This window comes from Indicator indicator, chromosome 6, assembly GCF_027791375.1.
Source record: "Indicator indicator isolate 239-I01 chromosome 6, UM_Iind_1.1, whole genome shotgun sequence".
Lineage (NCBI taxonomy): Eukaryota > Metazoa > Chordata > Aves > Piciformes > Indicatoridae > Indicator > Indicator indicator.
The window spans coordinates 20,333,225-20,350,073 of NC_072015.1; the positions used below are offsets into that span (position 1 = coordinate 20,333,225).

Consider the following 16,849-nt stretch of genomic DNA (forward strand, 5'->3'; position numbering starts at 1 on the left):
GTACAAGAACAAAATATAAATTATTTACACCGTCCCTTTTTATTCCTGACCTAGCTATTTCTTATATTTGTATTACTTCATGGTTTAGTTTGTTTGGGTTTTTTTAAATTCATCCACATTACCACATTTTTTAAGAGAAATAATGTAATTTCTTTCTGTACGTCTTGGAGATAATTGTGGCAAGGAAAATACATTGATTCTTCTTTCCTCACATGTAAACAAATCAGCAGTTAATATAACTGGATTATAGATACCTAAATAATTGCAGTAATTTTGATACTCCTAGTGCCACCCCATCTACTTACTCCAAAATGTCCTAGAAGGTTGAAATTACTAAAAGCAAAAACTGATTTTTCACAGTGAAAGCATGCAGTCATAGGATCTGGGATATTTTCATAGCCAGAATACCATGTGCAGTGTGAAAACAGGGGCATGGAAAAAGACAGAACTGAAGACTAAAAGCTGTTCAATGTTTTCGTGATTTAGGTCTTTCTTAAATCTGTTGTTTTATAGAACTTTCTGCATTTTAATTTTGCTCCTGGTGTGTCAACACAGTCATCGCATCATATCCTGCACTGCTAAGAATATTTGCCACCCAGTGGCAGGAAAAAGATAGCCTACTTGGGAAAAAATGGTGAAAACAGTAGAGGAAGATATTCTGTACTTAAAACGCAGAAGTGTATAATGTTTTCACTGACTGCTGTCACACTGCTTGATGTTGCAGGATGGATGGTCACAATATCACTTTGTAGCCTCATCTTCAACAATAGAAAGGGATCGGCAAAGACCATACTCCTCATCACGCACGCCTTCCATCTCTCCTGTGCGCATGTCTCCTAACAACCGCTCAGGTAAGGCCAGGCCTTCAGACTGAAGGAAAGACAGGTCATGCATCACTGTCATTTTCCTTCTTGAAGCGATGTCACTGGCATCCAGATTTCTTGCTAACAATGGAGGATGGGCATAAATATGTTCTTTAATCATACCTAATTTATCAGTTCAAAATAGGAATTTTTTTTATTATTAACACCTCCTTTTAAAGTCTTACAGCAGAAAGAATGTTCTGTAACTTTGTGTTATGAATTCTCATGCAGTCCTTGCCCCATTCATACTACCTTTCTAGATCGCAGGACAGTGGTGTCCATTAGTAGCACATGAAAACTACTGCATATGACCACACCACACATTTAGCAGAAGTTTTTTTGTCAGCTTTTATTCTTCTATTATATTTGTATAAATGTGTGTATACGTGCATGTGTAAATTTAACAGAAGTTTGACTGTAGGTCTTCACATAAGGTTGATGGCATATTTACCCCAACTATCATTAATTCTGTATGATCAATACCATTGATTCATCTAAGTATCTCAACTTATGCTGCAGTGTTAATTACTTTTTCAATTCAGAAATATGGGTGTTTTCCCCTCTTGTTATTCTTTGGTGGAACATACCATGGTTGAAAAAAAAAAAACGTTCCCAGGGAAAATCTAAGGTAGAGAGAGTAAAACAGTCAACCTTTCAGATGTGCTTTTTACTACTTGTTCTGTCAAATGCTGTTACTCCATAGCTATACCAAGAGTTTAGGATTAAAATTGCCCAAACTGATTATTGCCATCAGCATTGTTCCACAGTTTTGTTTTAAGAATGCTTTTTTTGTTGATTATCTAGAAGCTTGATCTTAGTGCTGCAGAACAGCCACTGAGAAAAATTGAAAATGTAGCCAGTACAGTGAGCTGCTATTCAGTTTTCAAAATCTGTCATTACACAAGTTTGTAAAGGGCTCTTGTCCCTTTTTCACTTCTCCAAAGTCTAATTTTTACTGTAAATGCAGGACACTTGAAATGTTTGGCCCTGAGATCTTAGTTCTGTCACTTGCCAGAACTGTCTCCTCATTTCTGCTACTCTGTTGCTTAGAGAACATACTTAAAGAAATTTTGGATTACATTTTCTGGCATCATTAGTTATCATAAGACTGCAAAAGGACAAATATAGTGGCTGTTTCTGAAAGAAAGAGACCCATGTAATTACAGACCTGTCAGCTCAACTTCATTCTAGAAAATTGCTGGAACAAATAATTACATCCTGAGCACCACAGTGATAACAGGAACATAAGATTCTGTTTAACTCTAGGAGTAATATAACACATTGTCTAACTAGAAGTATCCATATCAGATTGAACATTGGTTCAGTACAATTTGTTCTTACAAAATCCACCTGATCTATTGCTAGAACATAGTTAAGGTGCTTTGTGGAAAGAATAGTCAATAAATTAAATCTGCTGTAATCAATAAGATTCTTGCACAGAAGATTTTCGTAGACAAGTTAGGACCAGCTAGCAAACAGTCCTGAACATATCTCATGTGGTAAATATAAAACTGACTGAAAACCATTTCCAAAATGGAAGAATGATTTGCTTGGAGGTTTGCCTTCAGCCTAGTACTCTTCAGTAGTTTCTTTTACAACCCAGATAATATACAAAGGATATCTATTACCTGGCAGAAGATCACATACTTTGAAGGGCATTATTGGAATTAATTCTGAGAAATTTGAGATACCATGGAACAGGGAAAAAAAAACTCAATCCTTTACAAATAAATTATAAGGAGAATATCTGGCTAGACTAAAGTTCTTTAGAAAGTATTCAGGGATTATTGTCAATTGCACACAAGACCTGAGAGATGGAGAAACTAGGATATGAGGACACAGTGAATGAACTGTAATCATTTAACTCAAATAAGAGAGACCTGAAATGGAGTTAGTGGAAGAGTATTCCACCACCTAACAGCCAGCTGTGAAGAGGAACATCATGAACTTTCTTTACTTTCACAGTAGACAAATGGAGGTAATGAGCAGCAAGGAATCAGACTAGACATCAGGGAACATTTCCTAACAGTAGGGAAACTGGAACAGACTGTTTGGAGCAGTTATGTGGTCTCTGTCACTAGAGATCTTCAGTTGCAGATGAAAGTCTGTCAAGAATTAGTTTTGTATACTGGATCCTACCTTGGAGTAAAGAATTGAAGTAAATGAACTCAAAACATTCCATCCATCACTAGGACTTGTTATTCAGGTGCTTCAACTTGTGTAGAGCGTTCTGTCTTCTGTGTCATTTAAGAGCATAAAACTACACTATCATACCACTTTTCAATCTAATGTCAAGCAATGATTTTATATCTACTTCCACTAAAAACTCTGAAAGAGAACACTTCTGGATTTTAACACTTGTTGGAAAACAGTTTTTCTTACTTGGGAAGAGAGAGAGAATTCCCACAGGAAACAGAGTTGGTTTTGTCTTTATCAGTCAATTTTATTCAAAACACCAGTGTGATTAAAAGCATTACCTGTCTGTGTGAAACAAACTACATCCCTGCGTTAGTGACTTTGTGGAGGTTTTCTTTCTGCCTTGTTTCCTAGTAGACTCAAGTTGCCCTTAGCTGATTTGGTAATTTAATGTCATGTTTCTTTGTATCTGCTGAATTCTCAGCTTTAGACTCATTACATCACTATTGGCAAGCAATTTAAAAGTGACCCCTAGTTCTAATAGCTTAATAAAGAAACCCATCTGTCTTGCATTTGCTCTGTAAATTCAGAGGCCAGGGCCAGCAGAACCAATCTAACCAGAATTCACCTTCACTTGTGCTTCCCTACACTTTAGCCAAAAAAAAAAAAAAAAAAAAGGAAATATAGTTTATAGATTCTGAAAACTATAACTCTCAATCAAGCTTCACAAATGTGTTTGTCTTTTGTGTATGCCTTCCTGTGTGGCCTGCTCTAGGTCATCCTGCTTTGGCAGCAGTGTTGGACTGGATGATCTCTGGAGGACTCTTCCAATTCCTAACATTCTATGATTCTGTGATTTTTTTTTTTTCATTCTTTTTTCCCTTCTTTTTAATCAAGGATATTGTTATTGCTTTTGAGGTTCTTTTTAGAAGTCAAATTTCTGGATGAAGGAAGGGAAGAGTGTGGAAGTAAGCACCAGTATTAGTTATCTTTAGACCACTGTACCTTCATGAGGCTCTGGGGTGCTCGGCCTTTCATTCTGTACTCTTTACCCAGCCCTCCCCAACAGGGAAAGTGCATTATATCTACTGACACCTAAACATACAGAAGTCAGTTTACTTATTTACCTAATTTTTCTCCCCTGCTTTTCTCTTTCTTTCGCATCACAAGCTCTAAGTCTTTGTGATCTGTCCCACTGATCACCTTCACATTTTCCATTGTGTGAGAATCAAGTACAAACCCAGTAGCGGTTGTGGTTTTAATGGAATTGTTCATACATAGATGCATAAAGACAGAAAAATTATTTGAGTTACCTTTAAATGTTAGATATTTTTTGCTATGTCAACCTCACCTACATCCCCGCAAAGGTAATGGAACAACTTATCCTCAGTGCAGTCCTTAGAGATATCAAGGACAAGAGGGTCCTTAGGAGCAGTCAACATGGTTTCACCAAGGGGAAGTCATGTTTGACCAACCTGATAGCCATTTATGAGGACATAACCAGGTGGATAGATGATGGTGGAGCATTGCATGTGGTTTATCTTGATTTCAGTAAAGCATTTGATACTGTCTCCCACAGCATCCTTGCAGCTAAACTGAGGAAGTGTGGTCTGGATGATCAGGAAGTGAGGTGGATTGAAAACTGGTTGAAGGACAGAAGTCAGAGAGTTGTGGTCAATGGGACAGAGTCTAATTGGAGGCCTGTATCTAGTGGAGTCCCTCAGGAGTCAGTACTGGGACCAGTACTGTTCAATATATTCATTAATAACCTGGATAAGGGCACAGAGTGCACTGTGAGCAAGTTTGCTGATGACACAAAACTGGATGGAGTGTCTGACACACCCGAGGGCTGTGCTGTGATCCAGTGAGACTTAGACAGGCTGGAGAGCTGGGCAGGGAGAAATTTAATGAAATTCAACAAGGGCAAGTGTAGAGTCTTGCATCTGGGAAAGAACAACCCCATGTATCAGTATGGGTTGGGGACTGATCTGTTGGAGAGCAGTTAAGGGGAAAAGGACCTGGGGGTCCTAGTGGCTGGAAGGTTGACCATGAGCCAACAATGTGCTCTTGTGGCCAAGAAGGCCAATGCCATTCTGGGGTGTATTAGAAGGGCTGTGGTTAGTAGGTTGAGAGAGGTTCTCCTCCCACTCTACTCTGCCCTGGTGAGGCTGCATCTGGAATATTGTGTTCAGTTCTGGACCCCTCAGTTCAAGAAGGACAGGGAACTGCTTGAAAGAGTCCAGCACAGAGCCACAAAAATGATGAAGGGGGTGGAACATCTTCCTTATGAGGAGAGACTGAGGGAGCTGGAGCTATTTAGTTTGGAGAGGAGGAGACTAAGGGGTGACCTCATTAATGTTTATAAGTATGTAAAGGGTGAATGCCAAGAGGATGGAGTCAAGCTCTTCTCAGTGATGCCCAATGACAGGACAAGGGGCAATGGGTAGAAGTTGAGGCATAGGAAGTTCCATGGAAACATGAGGAAAATTTTTTCACTGTGAGGGTGGTGGAACACTGGAACAGGCTGCCCAGGGGGGTTGTGGAGTCTCCTTCTTAGGAGATACTCAAAACCTGCCTGGATGCATTCCAGTATGATCTGTTATAGGTGATCCTGCTCTGGCCAGGGAGTTGGACTAGATGATCTTTTGAGGTCACTTCCAATACTAGCATTCTGTGATTCTATGAAAAATTCTTGGGTTTCTTCCCATCTCTGTATTTTCAACAGAGCAGGGAAGAAACCATTTTGTAAAGGTTTTTTCACACACTTGAAAGTTAAAGGTCTTTTCAGCAGTAATAAATTAACCATTTTGAGAAAAAGAAAAGTTCCTAAACCAGAAAGTTTTGACAAGTTTAAAGAAATTAAAAAGCTAGAAAGAAAAAGAAAATATTGTACTTTTTTCATAATGATCATCTGGAACGTTGCGAGTAAGTGGGGAAAAAAAAGTAAAACATTCAGAGGAAAGGTTATATTTGGAGTTGCTAGCAAGTATAAATTTTGCTAAAATGTTTACTCTAAACACTACATTCAGTCATGTGTGGTGAGAAATAATAAATCCATTTTTTGCGATCTAGCAAGTGCCCCAGCCTCACCTCGGGAAATGATCAGCCTAAAAGAAAGAAAAACAGACTATGAATCAACTGGAACAAATGCCACTTACCATGGAAATAAGGGAGAACACACTTCTAGGAAAGACACCATGACAGGTGAGATTAAACTGGAATAGGATATGTAAAAATTGGCTGATACAGAGTGCTGATTTTCTAGGCTTGGCTTGGTTTGCCAGAAAATCAACATACTTTGGTTCATTTCAAAACTTTAGCCACCTTGATAAATACAGCTGAGGAAATATTGGATCTTAATGAATACAATAATACATGAAAATTACTTGTGAAGACCATATTTCTTCACAGAAGAAATTTTACAGTTGTTTTCATTTCAGAGGAAATTGGTAAATCACTTTGAATTAACTTTTTTGTTTCTGCAAGCATGACAATGGTTAAGCATGCACAGGTGATCCCTAACATCTGTCTTTTGCAGAGAATGGCTTTCTAGGACTGGTTACCTTATTTTGTACAACAATCATTCCTTGGAAATTTGATAGCTGTTTGTAAAGTCTATCCGTGTTACTTTCTCAGCTGGGCTGGCTTAAATGCAACAATTTTCTCTGTGTATGTTATGACATTTATTACAATTCTTACTGAAGCCCTCTCTCCAGTGGTGAGATCATTGACCTGTTAGCATTTCACTAATTATAACATTTTGAGTGCTTTGCCTAGTACTGCACCTCTTGATTAATTCTCTTGAAAAATACTTGTTGGTCTCCATCACCTTTGTACAGGCTTATATAACCTTTGTTGAACATTTAGTTACATTCATATACGGCCATGCATCATGGTGTCCTCCAAGTGCTACCTCAGGGCAAGCAAAACATCATAGTCAGGAGTCACTCTGCACTTCCTGAATGCATATGACCATCTCCCATGCCCTCTCTAGAGGTCTTGCTCAGATTGTATTCAGGATATGATGATATTCATGCTGTATCTACTGTGTTATATGCTTTTGTGTAATCAAAACCTAAAGGTCAGCGTTTGAATGTGTATGAAAATACAATATGGAACATTGATTAGCATGAAAGTGAAAATCTGAAGAAGAAGTCAAGAGCATTTGGAAACCACATAGATATGGAGTGTCCTGAATGACAAGATCTCGGACAGAATCAGTCAAGGTACTGCATTTTATCTACCCGTATTTGAGAATTTCACAGTATCTGCACAAGGTGGTTGTCTTCAGAACTTTGTCAAGGATCCATGCAGGGGGAGTCTCAGGAGTAAGAACAGCAGGCTGAAAAGGCAGAAACATTAATATTTTGTTCCAGCTATATCTCCAAATTTAGACTACCAGACTATATCAGAAGGTTCACCAAAACAAAAGTGTTCATGTGGAGAATCTGTCCTCCCTTGCAGATAGTCTTGTCTCTCTCCACACATTAAAATAATTGAGGTTTCCTTTTTCCAAACTCTTTTCATTTTGTCTTCTACCATTGTGTTTTTCTTCTCCCGTTCCTGCTTCCCTTGTTTCCATTCTCTTTCAATATAATTTCTGGAGTGTGAGGTTTGTACTTCACCAGCAACTTTTGTTCTGCTTTGATTTTTGCTTCCCTTGTTTCCCTTCTCTTTCAATATAATTTCTGGGGTGTGAGGTTTGTACTTTACTGGCAACTTTTGTTCTGCTTTGATTTTTGCTTTGTGTTTTCTTTTAATATCTGCTTCTATCTTTTTTGTTCTTACTATCTTTTGAGTAGGCTTTTAGTAGGGACACTTGAAATTCTCAGCACCATGCTCATCTATCAACTATTTTTCCAGCTACTAAGCTCAGCAAGAGAAATCAAAAACAAATCTAAACTGAAAAGTGTAATAACACTTGTCTTACATGACTGTTGTACAAATGAATATGGAATTAACAAATCACTTTCTGTCTCTTTCAGATCACCAGATCTCTGCTTGTTTGGTCTAAGCTCAAATTAAGCACCATTTTAAGAACAAAAGAAAATGACTTGAAGGAGTCTTGCTTGTTAACATTCAGCATGAAATTTGTGTCATATGTTTGTATCTCATTAAATAATAAATACTTCATTAAAGAATAACATAAAATCAATATTTGTGATTTTGCCTGTGAGACATTTTGGCTTCACTTGGGTGGTCTAGTACAAGTTCATGTGGCAAGTTTATTGCAATGCCTTTATTTCTTTTTCTGCATCAAACAGTGCATTGCAGCTAATACAGCCACAGAGCCTATGGGACTTAGAAAATGTTGTGGGTTTTTTTCCAGATTCCACCTGGCATATACATATTTAGAGGTGTTCTTGTATTTTGTGCCAAGCTGATGTATTACACAAAGCTTTCTTTGACTTTTGGATTCATACAGAACATAAAGCCACAGTTCTACATGACTGTCTCCATGCTCTTCTCCAAAGCTCTTCTCAGTTTATAGTTCAAAAATTTTATAACCTCTTGGCTGGGACTGAAATGAAGGGGTTTTGATGGATTTTAGAAGTAAATGTTGACTTCTTGCTATTGTGAAAAGTTGTCAGGAGGCCTCTGGGGAAAATGGAGAATCTATGAAGTAAACAGTTTGGCAGAAGATGATAACTTATATTGCCTTCACAGGACAGCTAAAAAATACAGAAACAATATCAAAGTTCTCATTGCCTTCTTCCCTTCAAAGGTATATTTACTATCCATCTTCTTTGTAGAAAATAATAGCCAATAGTAAAATCTTACCACCTAAAATACATTTTTAAGACAAAATCTTTAATGTTCCTTTTGACAAAAATAGGAACTACAAGTAAATGGGATAATGTTATTTATGCCATAGTGTTTTCCAGGGAAGAACTGTATACTGTCATGGGATTCTACTCTAAAGTTTCTTTCACTTTGTTAGTTCCCTGACTGAACTAATATGTGCGTCACAGTCTGCACCCTGCATCTTCTCTTGCACCAGCAGAAATACCTTCTGATTAATTTATTTTCTTTTGATTGCAAAAATCAATCATCTGTACTTCAGTAATTTAAACTTACTTGCACACACATTCAGGGCACAAACAACGACCGTAATCTGTTACAATAACTACAGATGCTCAGGCTACTTGAACTTTTTATTGCTTTAAGAAACCATAATACCCTGTAATCTTTTCTCATGCCTTTACCTCATCTTTCACTGTGCAGGAAGGTAGCAGTGGTAGTGACAGGAAATGAATGATCTTTGTAGCTGAGACTTGTGAGGCACAGAAGCATTTTCATTTACTGTCTTGAAACACATATTAAAAAATGGAGTCCTGTTGCTTATAGTGGAAAAAGCAGGTTGTGCAGTACCAGATGAGGATGACTGCCTGTCCAGTGGAGCTTTCCTTCTTACTATCAGTCTGTGTTTCTGAGGGCAAAAGGTTATCACCTTGTTATTTCAAAGCATCTGTAAATGTGTTCAGAATTAAGTACTTCCAGGAAATGAAAGCTGGATGTTATACCATTTGGGATATATGGGGACGGCTTTGGTCAGTAATATCTTTGTCATATAAGTCACTGAGTGACATAATTTCCAAAGCTGTTGTCAGCTTTGCAGAAAACTGCTGTGGGGAAGGACATGTTTGGGTTTTTTTAAACCAGTATTACCATGAAAACTAAACAGTGGGAAGAAAGGAAAGTATTTTTCTATAAAGTACCAAGCAACCATAAAGTAATGCAGGTTGATATAGTACTCATTTTAATTCACAATTTTGCCTAGTAGAAAGTACCTCTTCACAGTACTATGACGTACTGATGTTTAGATACTACATAAAATAGATGCATATATGTGCAGACTCTTCACTTTTAAAATCATTTCATCTGCAGCTACAACTCTCATGTCTTTGTAAGGAAGTGTGGCTGCTGGAAAATCTCTGGCTCTTACTCCTTGTGCCCCTTTCCCTTATCTTGCCATGTGTTTAAAAAGAAAATTATTTCATTGACCTCTCTTTTTCTGTTTAATAATTTCACTATGATGGTACATAGACAGTGTTAACAACAAAAATCAGATACTGAACACAGAAAAACTGTCCACTCATATAGCTCATTCTCTCCCTTCTTTGTATTTGCCCTCTGCTTTTGGACAGGCAGAGTCAGCTGCTCACTGAAGCATAGCAGAGTGGGAATGGACTTCCCAGGGATGTTGCCTGCGTGTCCAGAAGCAGGTACTGAAGTGGGGCCGCATGCATTGCTAGCAGCTGCATTGCTAGCAGCTACCTTGCTTGATTTGTACTTCCTTCAGAGAGAAAATTATCCTGGATGCTCAGCTAGACTAAGCCAAGATTTCTTGGTCTTGAACTCTTGGCATTCATTTCCAAGCATTTGATGTGTCATAGCCTTTATTGCATTAATAAAAGAAGAACACAGGGGTTTTTGCATTTTAAACTCATTAATTTGTATCCACATCACTGCAGTGAAATCAACAATGCAGACCTTCCTGCTATTTTCATAAGCTGATACTATCCATTTTCCATCACAGAATATGTGATCTGGGAGACTATAAGTCTTCAATCTGGCATGTGACAATGCTGAGCACATCAGTGCAAATGTCACAGTAGTGCATTGTATAGCTATGCCCCTGTTTGGATTATGTGGACTATTTCTGGACATTTGTACTGTACGCCTTTTTTATATACCTGTAAAATGATTGGAAGGTCATCACCCCTCTTAAAGTCTCTCCAGTTGCCTGTAGGAACAACACAGAAATTAGCATGTGTCCAGTTTGCTATTTTTCTTCAGATTGTTCATAAAAGGCAGATGTTGCACCTTACACTACTTTTTTATGCAAGACATCGAACACCCGTGAACAGTATTGTCCTGTCTGGAGTGAACATGTTCAGTCATGCCTGACTAAACACTTGTATGTGTGAAACTTAAGCTCTCCTTATATTGCCATTTATATACATGAAAACAAAATGATTGCAAAAAGTTCATCCTCTCTTCATGAGAGTCTAACTCATTGAATGTCACCTTCATTTTTTTCAAGAAGTAGCTCTTCTCAAGATGGGTAGCTGAAACACTAGCTCTGAGTATCTTTAGATCCTGAAAAAAGGATTTTGAACAACCCAACTTCTTCCATCACTTTGTGGGGCAAGCAAATAACTCAGAAAAACAGCACGCAAAAGATGGTGTCAAGGATAGATTTGGCAGATATACTACTGAGAGTCATGCCTTCATGAGATGCACCATGAGTAGTAGTGCTGATGTGGACTCCTCTAATACCAAAGACTGTCATCAGGAGAGAGATTTTCAAACACTAAAGCCAAGGATGTAGTGGAATATAAAAAACACTGAAATAACAGTCAAGTCTCACACATCACTCAGGTGGCAAAATGCAGCCTAAATGGCGAGAACCTCTGAAGACTGATCCCTCAGTACTAACCATTTATGACATCTATGTCAAACTACTCAAGCTGTTGTTGTGCACGTCCATCACCGACTATTAGCATGCAGGCAGAATTAAGAGTACCTACCACTGGAAATGACCAACCAGCATACTGGAGTTCATATTCTTCCCCCCTTCAAAGAAAGAATCCTGCTGCACTCCTTAGAGTCCTTCAGAGCTCTTCTCCATTTCCTGCACAGGACTATGTACCATCTTCCTAAATGCATCCAGCTATTCAAGAAACAAAGAGTTTTTCCACCTCTATTAATGACTTTGAAGTTAGAAGTCTATTTTTGCAGATGTTAGGAGGGCTCATTACCCCACTATGTAAGCCCTATCTTTATCCTGCTTCAATAACACACTAGAGATCTTTAAGAACACCATCTGAGATCTGTGAAGCAACGACATGGAGCAGTGCACCAAACTCTGGCAAAAATTATGCCCTCCACATGGAACCCATGGCAGATGTGAAGATCAAAATCAGTGTATTACAGCCAATTTCCTTTCTCTGGAGGGGGAAGGGAAGACAGAGGCAGTTGTAAATGCTGGGGTCCATGCTGTCAGGTTACAAAGGAAGAAATAATGATTACTTCTTCAGTAACTGTCGTTGTCTTAGTGACGGGACTAGCATGGATCCCATGCCCAGCTTTCAGCTCCAATGCTCAGTCTTCACTCAAAGGTTTTGAGTTGTGAAGGTATTAAGAGCATTTCTTAGTGCCTCCCTATATATACTAGTGCACAGTGACCTGAGAGAAGTCACATGAGCAATGTTTCAATTCCACTGCTGACTCTGATTCACAAGTACTCAATTTTTATTTTCAGGCACATGCTTTTGTAATGGGAATTCTCCTGACAGCAGCAAATCAGTTGTTATAATGTCTGGAAATTAATAATGCATGCCTAGTAAGAAGAGTGCACAGCAGCCACACAAAATACTACTCTCATATTCTGTAAAATATGAGAAATAACTACAATTGTTCTGGTTCTACCAGCAAACTCAGCTTCAGCTAGATAGTCAAATCAGAGTGATTAGTGAAGTCAGCTTTTCAGGAGAAATCCTTAGCTTTTTCTGTGGTTTTTGGGGAGCAGGATGGGAAATAAATTCTTGCAAAACTGTAAAATGTTATCCTTGTTTTTAGAACTGCTTCTCGTTTCAAACTCTTAACTCACTTTTCTCCATGCATTTTAGTAGTAGGACATCTGAGAAGAAAGTGACTGCAGTTCATGAATTTGAAACTATCTTGGCCAGACCTCTTCAGTGTAACTACATATCACTTTTCTACATAAATAATTTTTCACTTGCATTTAATCACTTTTTCCATTAATTTATATAGCAAAAGCACTGTAAAATAAATAATCCACTTCATCCAAGTAGACAAAGTGAAAGGACTGAAATGTTTCTTAATCTCAATATTTAACAATTGTTATCTGTTTGGTGTATGTGTGATACAAAATCCTATATATAACCTGAAATATATTATTGAATGGTAGCAGTATATGAAATTATTTTGTTGATTTATATGCAGGGGGTTGGATTAGATGACCTCTGGAGGTAATTTCCAGCCCAGTGCATTCCATGATTCTATGTTAAATGCACAGGGTTGGTATGATGTGACGAAGTGCCTGTTACCTTTAATAAGTGTATACTGTGTACACATATGTCCACCAAAGCCATGATGATAACTGTTTAGTGGAAGGAAGAGAAAATAGAAGTCTGCAGGTGCTTTTAAGGATTTCTTGTATGTAGAAAACCAGCATTGTATAGTGTATTTAATGAAGCCTTAAGAATTCACTTTGAGGCCAAAGCGGTATTCTTGGTAAGCCTGCTTCTTCCCTCCATTTTTTGTCTCTCCAGCTCAGAACACTGGAATCTCAACATTGTACAGGAACTCATATGGTGCACCTGCTGAAGATATCAAACACAACCAGGTAAGTACAGAGACTAAAATGTTGCTGTTCTAGATGGCAAAAGATCAGTGTAATAACTTACATGGAAATGAAGAAGGGTATCACAAAGATTGATAAATTTAGATTAGAGGGACTGAGTTGCTTGCACAAATGCTAGCACAAATGCTAGCAATTCCACTGGCTTTAAACAAGCTATGTTCTTTATGTTAATGGATCTTTTCAGTCCAAGTTTCAAAGATATCCAGCAGGTTATGGCAGCATATGCACAAAAATTATCTAAGGTGTTTATGCCTGAAACTCATAATGACAGATTCTTGGGACCCAAATGCCTTTAAAGTTCTGGATATGTGTCACACAGGCTACAAAAACCAAGATACTGGGAACTTCTGCTGGCTCTGGTATCTTGTGATGTCCCATATCAGTGAATTTGGTGAAGTCTGGCAATATCTCATTACTTGATTATAGCCATCATAAAATTCAACACTAATGGTGACACCACATAGACCACATGCTAAGGCATCCTAATGAAAACTCGAGTCTTGAACAGGCCTGGATAAAGAGCCCTGTGTATCTCTTGCAGAGGCATCCACTCTGTACTTAACACGTAGCTAACACCCTCTGATTTGCCATTCAGCACATCTGTAACAGTGCTTTTTGGTTGTTTTTGAATGTATGCATTGGGGCTTGGGCAAGTGAAAAACTAGCCTTCATCAGCAAGGACACTTTCCCATATATCCAAGCCATTCAGTCTGGAGCTTTGGGAGTCTTGTAAAATGTTCTGGTTTGAAAAACCAGAAAGCAGTGAGTGCATGTGGATAAAGTGGGCATTACAAAAACGTAATTGGCAGCATGGGTGCCAAGTTAATGCACTCAAAGAGCTTTTGCAGTATGGCATTCATAGGGCTAATATTTCCACTGCAGTTTTTTCTCAGTCCCCAGGAAACAGACATTTTTCTGCAGCCACAGAGTAATGCTACTTAATTACCACAACTTCTTTTTAACAACTTCCCAATGTAATATGCAAAAGTTACAGCATTTTTCAGCTAGAGAAATGAGGCCAAAAACATTTAAGGAAACCCCTAAAAGTTATCACTAGTGTCAGACAGGTAAGTGAATATGTAGTAAAATGCATAAAAAATATTTTTCTCTGAAATTTTTTACTAGATTACCTGAAATTTAAGAGACTGATATTTCACTAAAGGTGAAGAGAGTTTCTGGTATTCCATGTCCTCATTTCTCTTTATTGTTTGGGGGTTTTAATTAGCCAGTATTTCATGTGGTGCATCACTTTCCTTGTGAGTGCTCAAAGATGTTTCTGATTTTATTGCGTTTAAAGAGACTAAGCCCTGTTAATTAGTACAGTATTTAGAGAAAATAAAGGTAGGAGGTGTTGTAACAGCAGATGCACTCTAAGTGCAGTCATGGAGCAACTAATTTGATTTGGAGGGTGAGAGTGTGAGTAAAAAGGAAAAAAAAAAGCACACACACACACACCCTCCCTCATTGAATCATAACAAATTTTCTACCCTTTCCCCACTTGCTTTCTTAGTGAAATGTCAGGTCAGTGGCTGACATATCAGAAGGAATGATTTTAGCTGAAAAGAACCCAGAAATACTACTTCAGTCTTCTATTTTATACACAAAAATTGACCATCTCTAACCTTCTGGCATCCAAATAGGTTGCTTCATAGACAGTTTTTTTCACATGTCCAAAATTAAATACCTGAAATGAGACAAGAGGCTGAAGGTTCTGTGCACCTTGATACTAGTACTAGAAACAGGAGCTAGAGTACTTGTGCTCTATTGTGCAGTTCTAATATTGGGCCTAGTCTTGTAAGATCACTTGTGGTATTGTTAAAGGCAGTGGATGCAGGCAGCCTTTTGCATTCTGTCCAATGCAGACATACTTTGAAAGAATATCAGTCTGAGCCACAGCAGTGCAACTATTCCTCTCTTATTGAAGAAGCATTACTAACTCTTGCAGAATCAAGAGGATCTGTAAAGTCTTCTGATGCCAACATCTCACCACCATTTTTCCCATCTGAGGGCTGAAAGGCCACATCATTTTGCAGATACAATATCTGCCCAAATTTATAGAGGGGGCATAGAGTGAAAAGTAGTGTTCCACTAAGATACTTAGCATATGTTTATGAATTTCAAATTTTAATTAAGTTCCAACTATAAAAATAGACTCACTAGGGGTGTCAAAAATATCACAGAAACAAAAACCCCCAAAAATTCATGGCAAGCTTAGATTAGGGGACATCTTGACTTTTTATTTTCTGTATATCACAAATGTTTCAGCTTCAGGGCAACTTCCTGGAATACAGCAACAACCCAAGACTGCCCACATGAAGTGTTGAGGAGGTGGTGAGAAGATGGTGCTGCTCAACAGTAGCAGAAGAACACACTTCAGAGCACTTAACTTGAAATTTTCTTATGTCAGTGCTCTGAAGATTATAAAGAATTCTTAAGGATATGGCACCACCCTAAATCTCACTTGTGGCAAAGGTGGCTGAAAAAATGTTTAGCATCTTTGGGGTGTATACAGTTTCCATTCAAATTCTTCAAGGCTGTGTCTTGGCCACCAATCTTTGCATTATATAGCTGCAAAACAGTCAGAAAGTTACACACAGATTATAGTTGCAAGAGTAACTGCCAGCTACACTTCTTGAAGTACTTTCGAAGTAAACTGGCACCTTCAGCCACAATAATATTAAGTAAGGACTGTATTTAATAATAGTACTAAATAAATAAAGAAATATCATGGCAAGGAAAAGCTGTGGAATTAATTCACTACCAAGCAGTATCTTGATCAGATGTTAAAACAACACACAGCTTTGTATTTCTAGCATGTGTTTCCATCTATCTAGCAAGCTATGGGTATTACTGTCTTCCAGGTTTCAACGCAGCCAGTTCCACAGGAGCCCAGCAGAAAAGATTATGAACCATATCAGCCGTTTCAGAATTCAACGAGAAACTATGATGAGTCCTTCTTTGAGGACCAAGTGCATCATCGTCCACCTGCAAGCGAATACAACATGCACCTGGGACTAAAGTCAACTGGCAACTATGTTGACTTCTATTCAGCTGCTCGTCCCTATAGTGAACTTAACTATGAAACAAGCCACTATCCAGCCTCTCCTGACTCCTGGGTTTGAGACTCGGGCAGATACAAAAGCTCCAGGAACTGTGCATGTGCATGCATACCACAAGACATTTTTTTTTCCTGCAAATTTAGTTTGTTAAAGCCTGTTCCATAGGGAGGCACAGAGAACCAGTATGGAAAAAAATTAAGAGTTTTTTTTTTAGAAGGATAAAGATACAAAAGATAAACCTGGGAGTAATTAGAAAGAAATATATATATACATATATATATTTTAGAGCGTGGGACAACTTTACTGTTGGCCTGTAGAATCTAAAGCTTGATGCTGGATATTGAATGTGGCTGAAGGGAGGAGGGAGAACATGACAGTGGATGTGGGTCAAGAGTTAA

At 38.2% G+C, this 16,849-nt stretch overlaps 1 protein-coding gene across 2 annotated transcripts in view; it reads left to right on the forward strand.

Annotated features, from left to right (window-relative positions):
- Window positions 1-16,514, forward strand: part of CTNND2 (catenin delta 2) — a 492,311-nt gene extending 475,797 nt beyond the window's left edge. For both annotated transcript variants that reach the window (XM_054381916.1, XM_054381917.1), the window contains 4 exons: window positions 725-851; window positions 6,072-6,203; window positions 13,301-13,374; window positions 16,254-16,514. In XM_054381916.1, coding sequence (XP_054237891.1) covers window positions 725-851; window positions 6,072-6,203; window positions 13,301-13,374; window positions 16,254-16,514 — 594 coding nt within the window. The remainder of the gene's footprint in view (window positions 1-724; window positions 852-6,071; window positions 6,204-13,300; window positions 13,375-16,253) is intronic.
- Window positions 16,515-16,849: the final 335 nt, after the last annotated feature.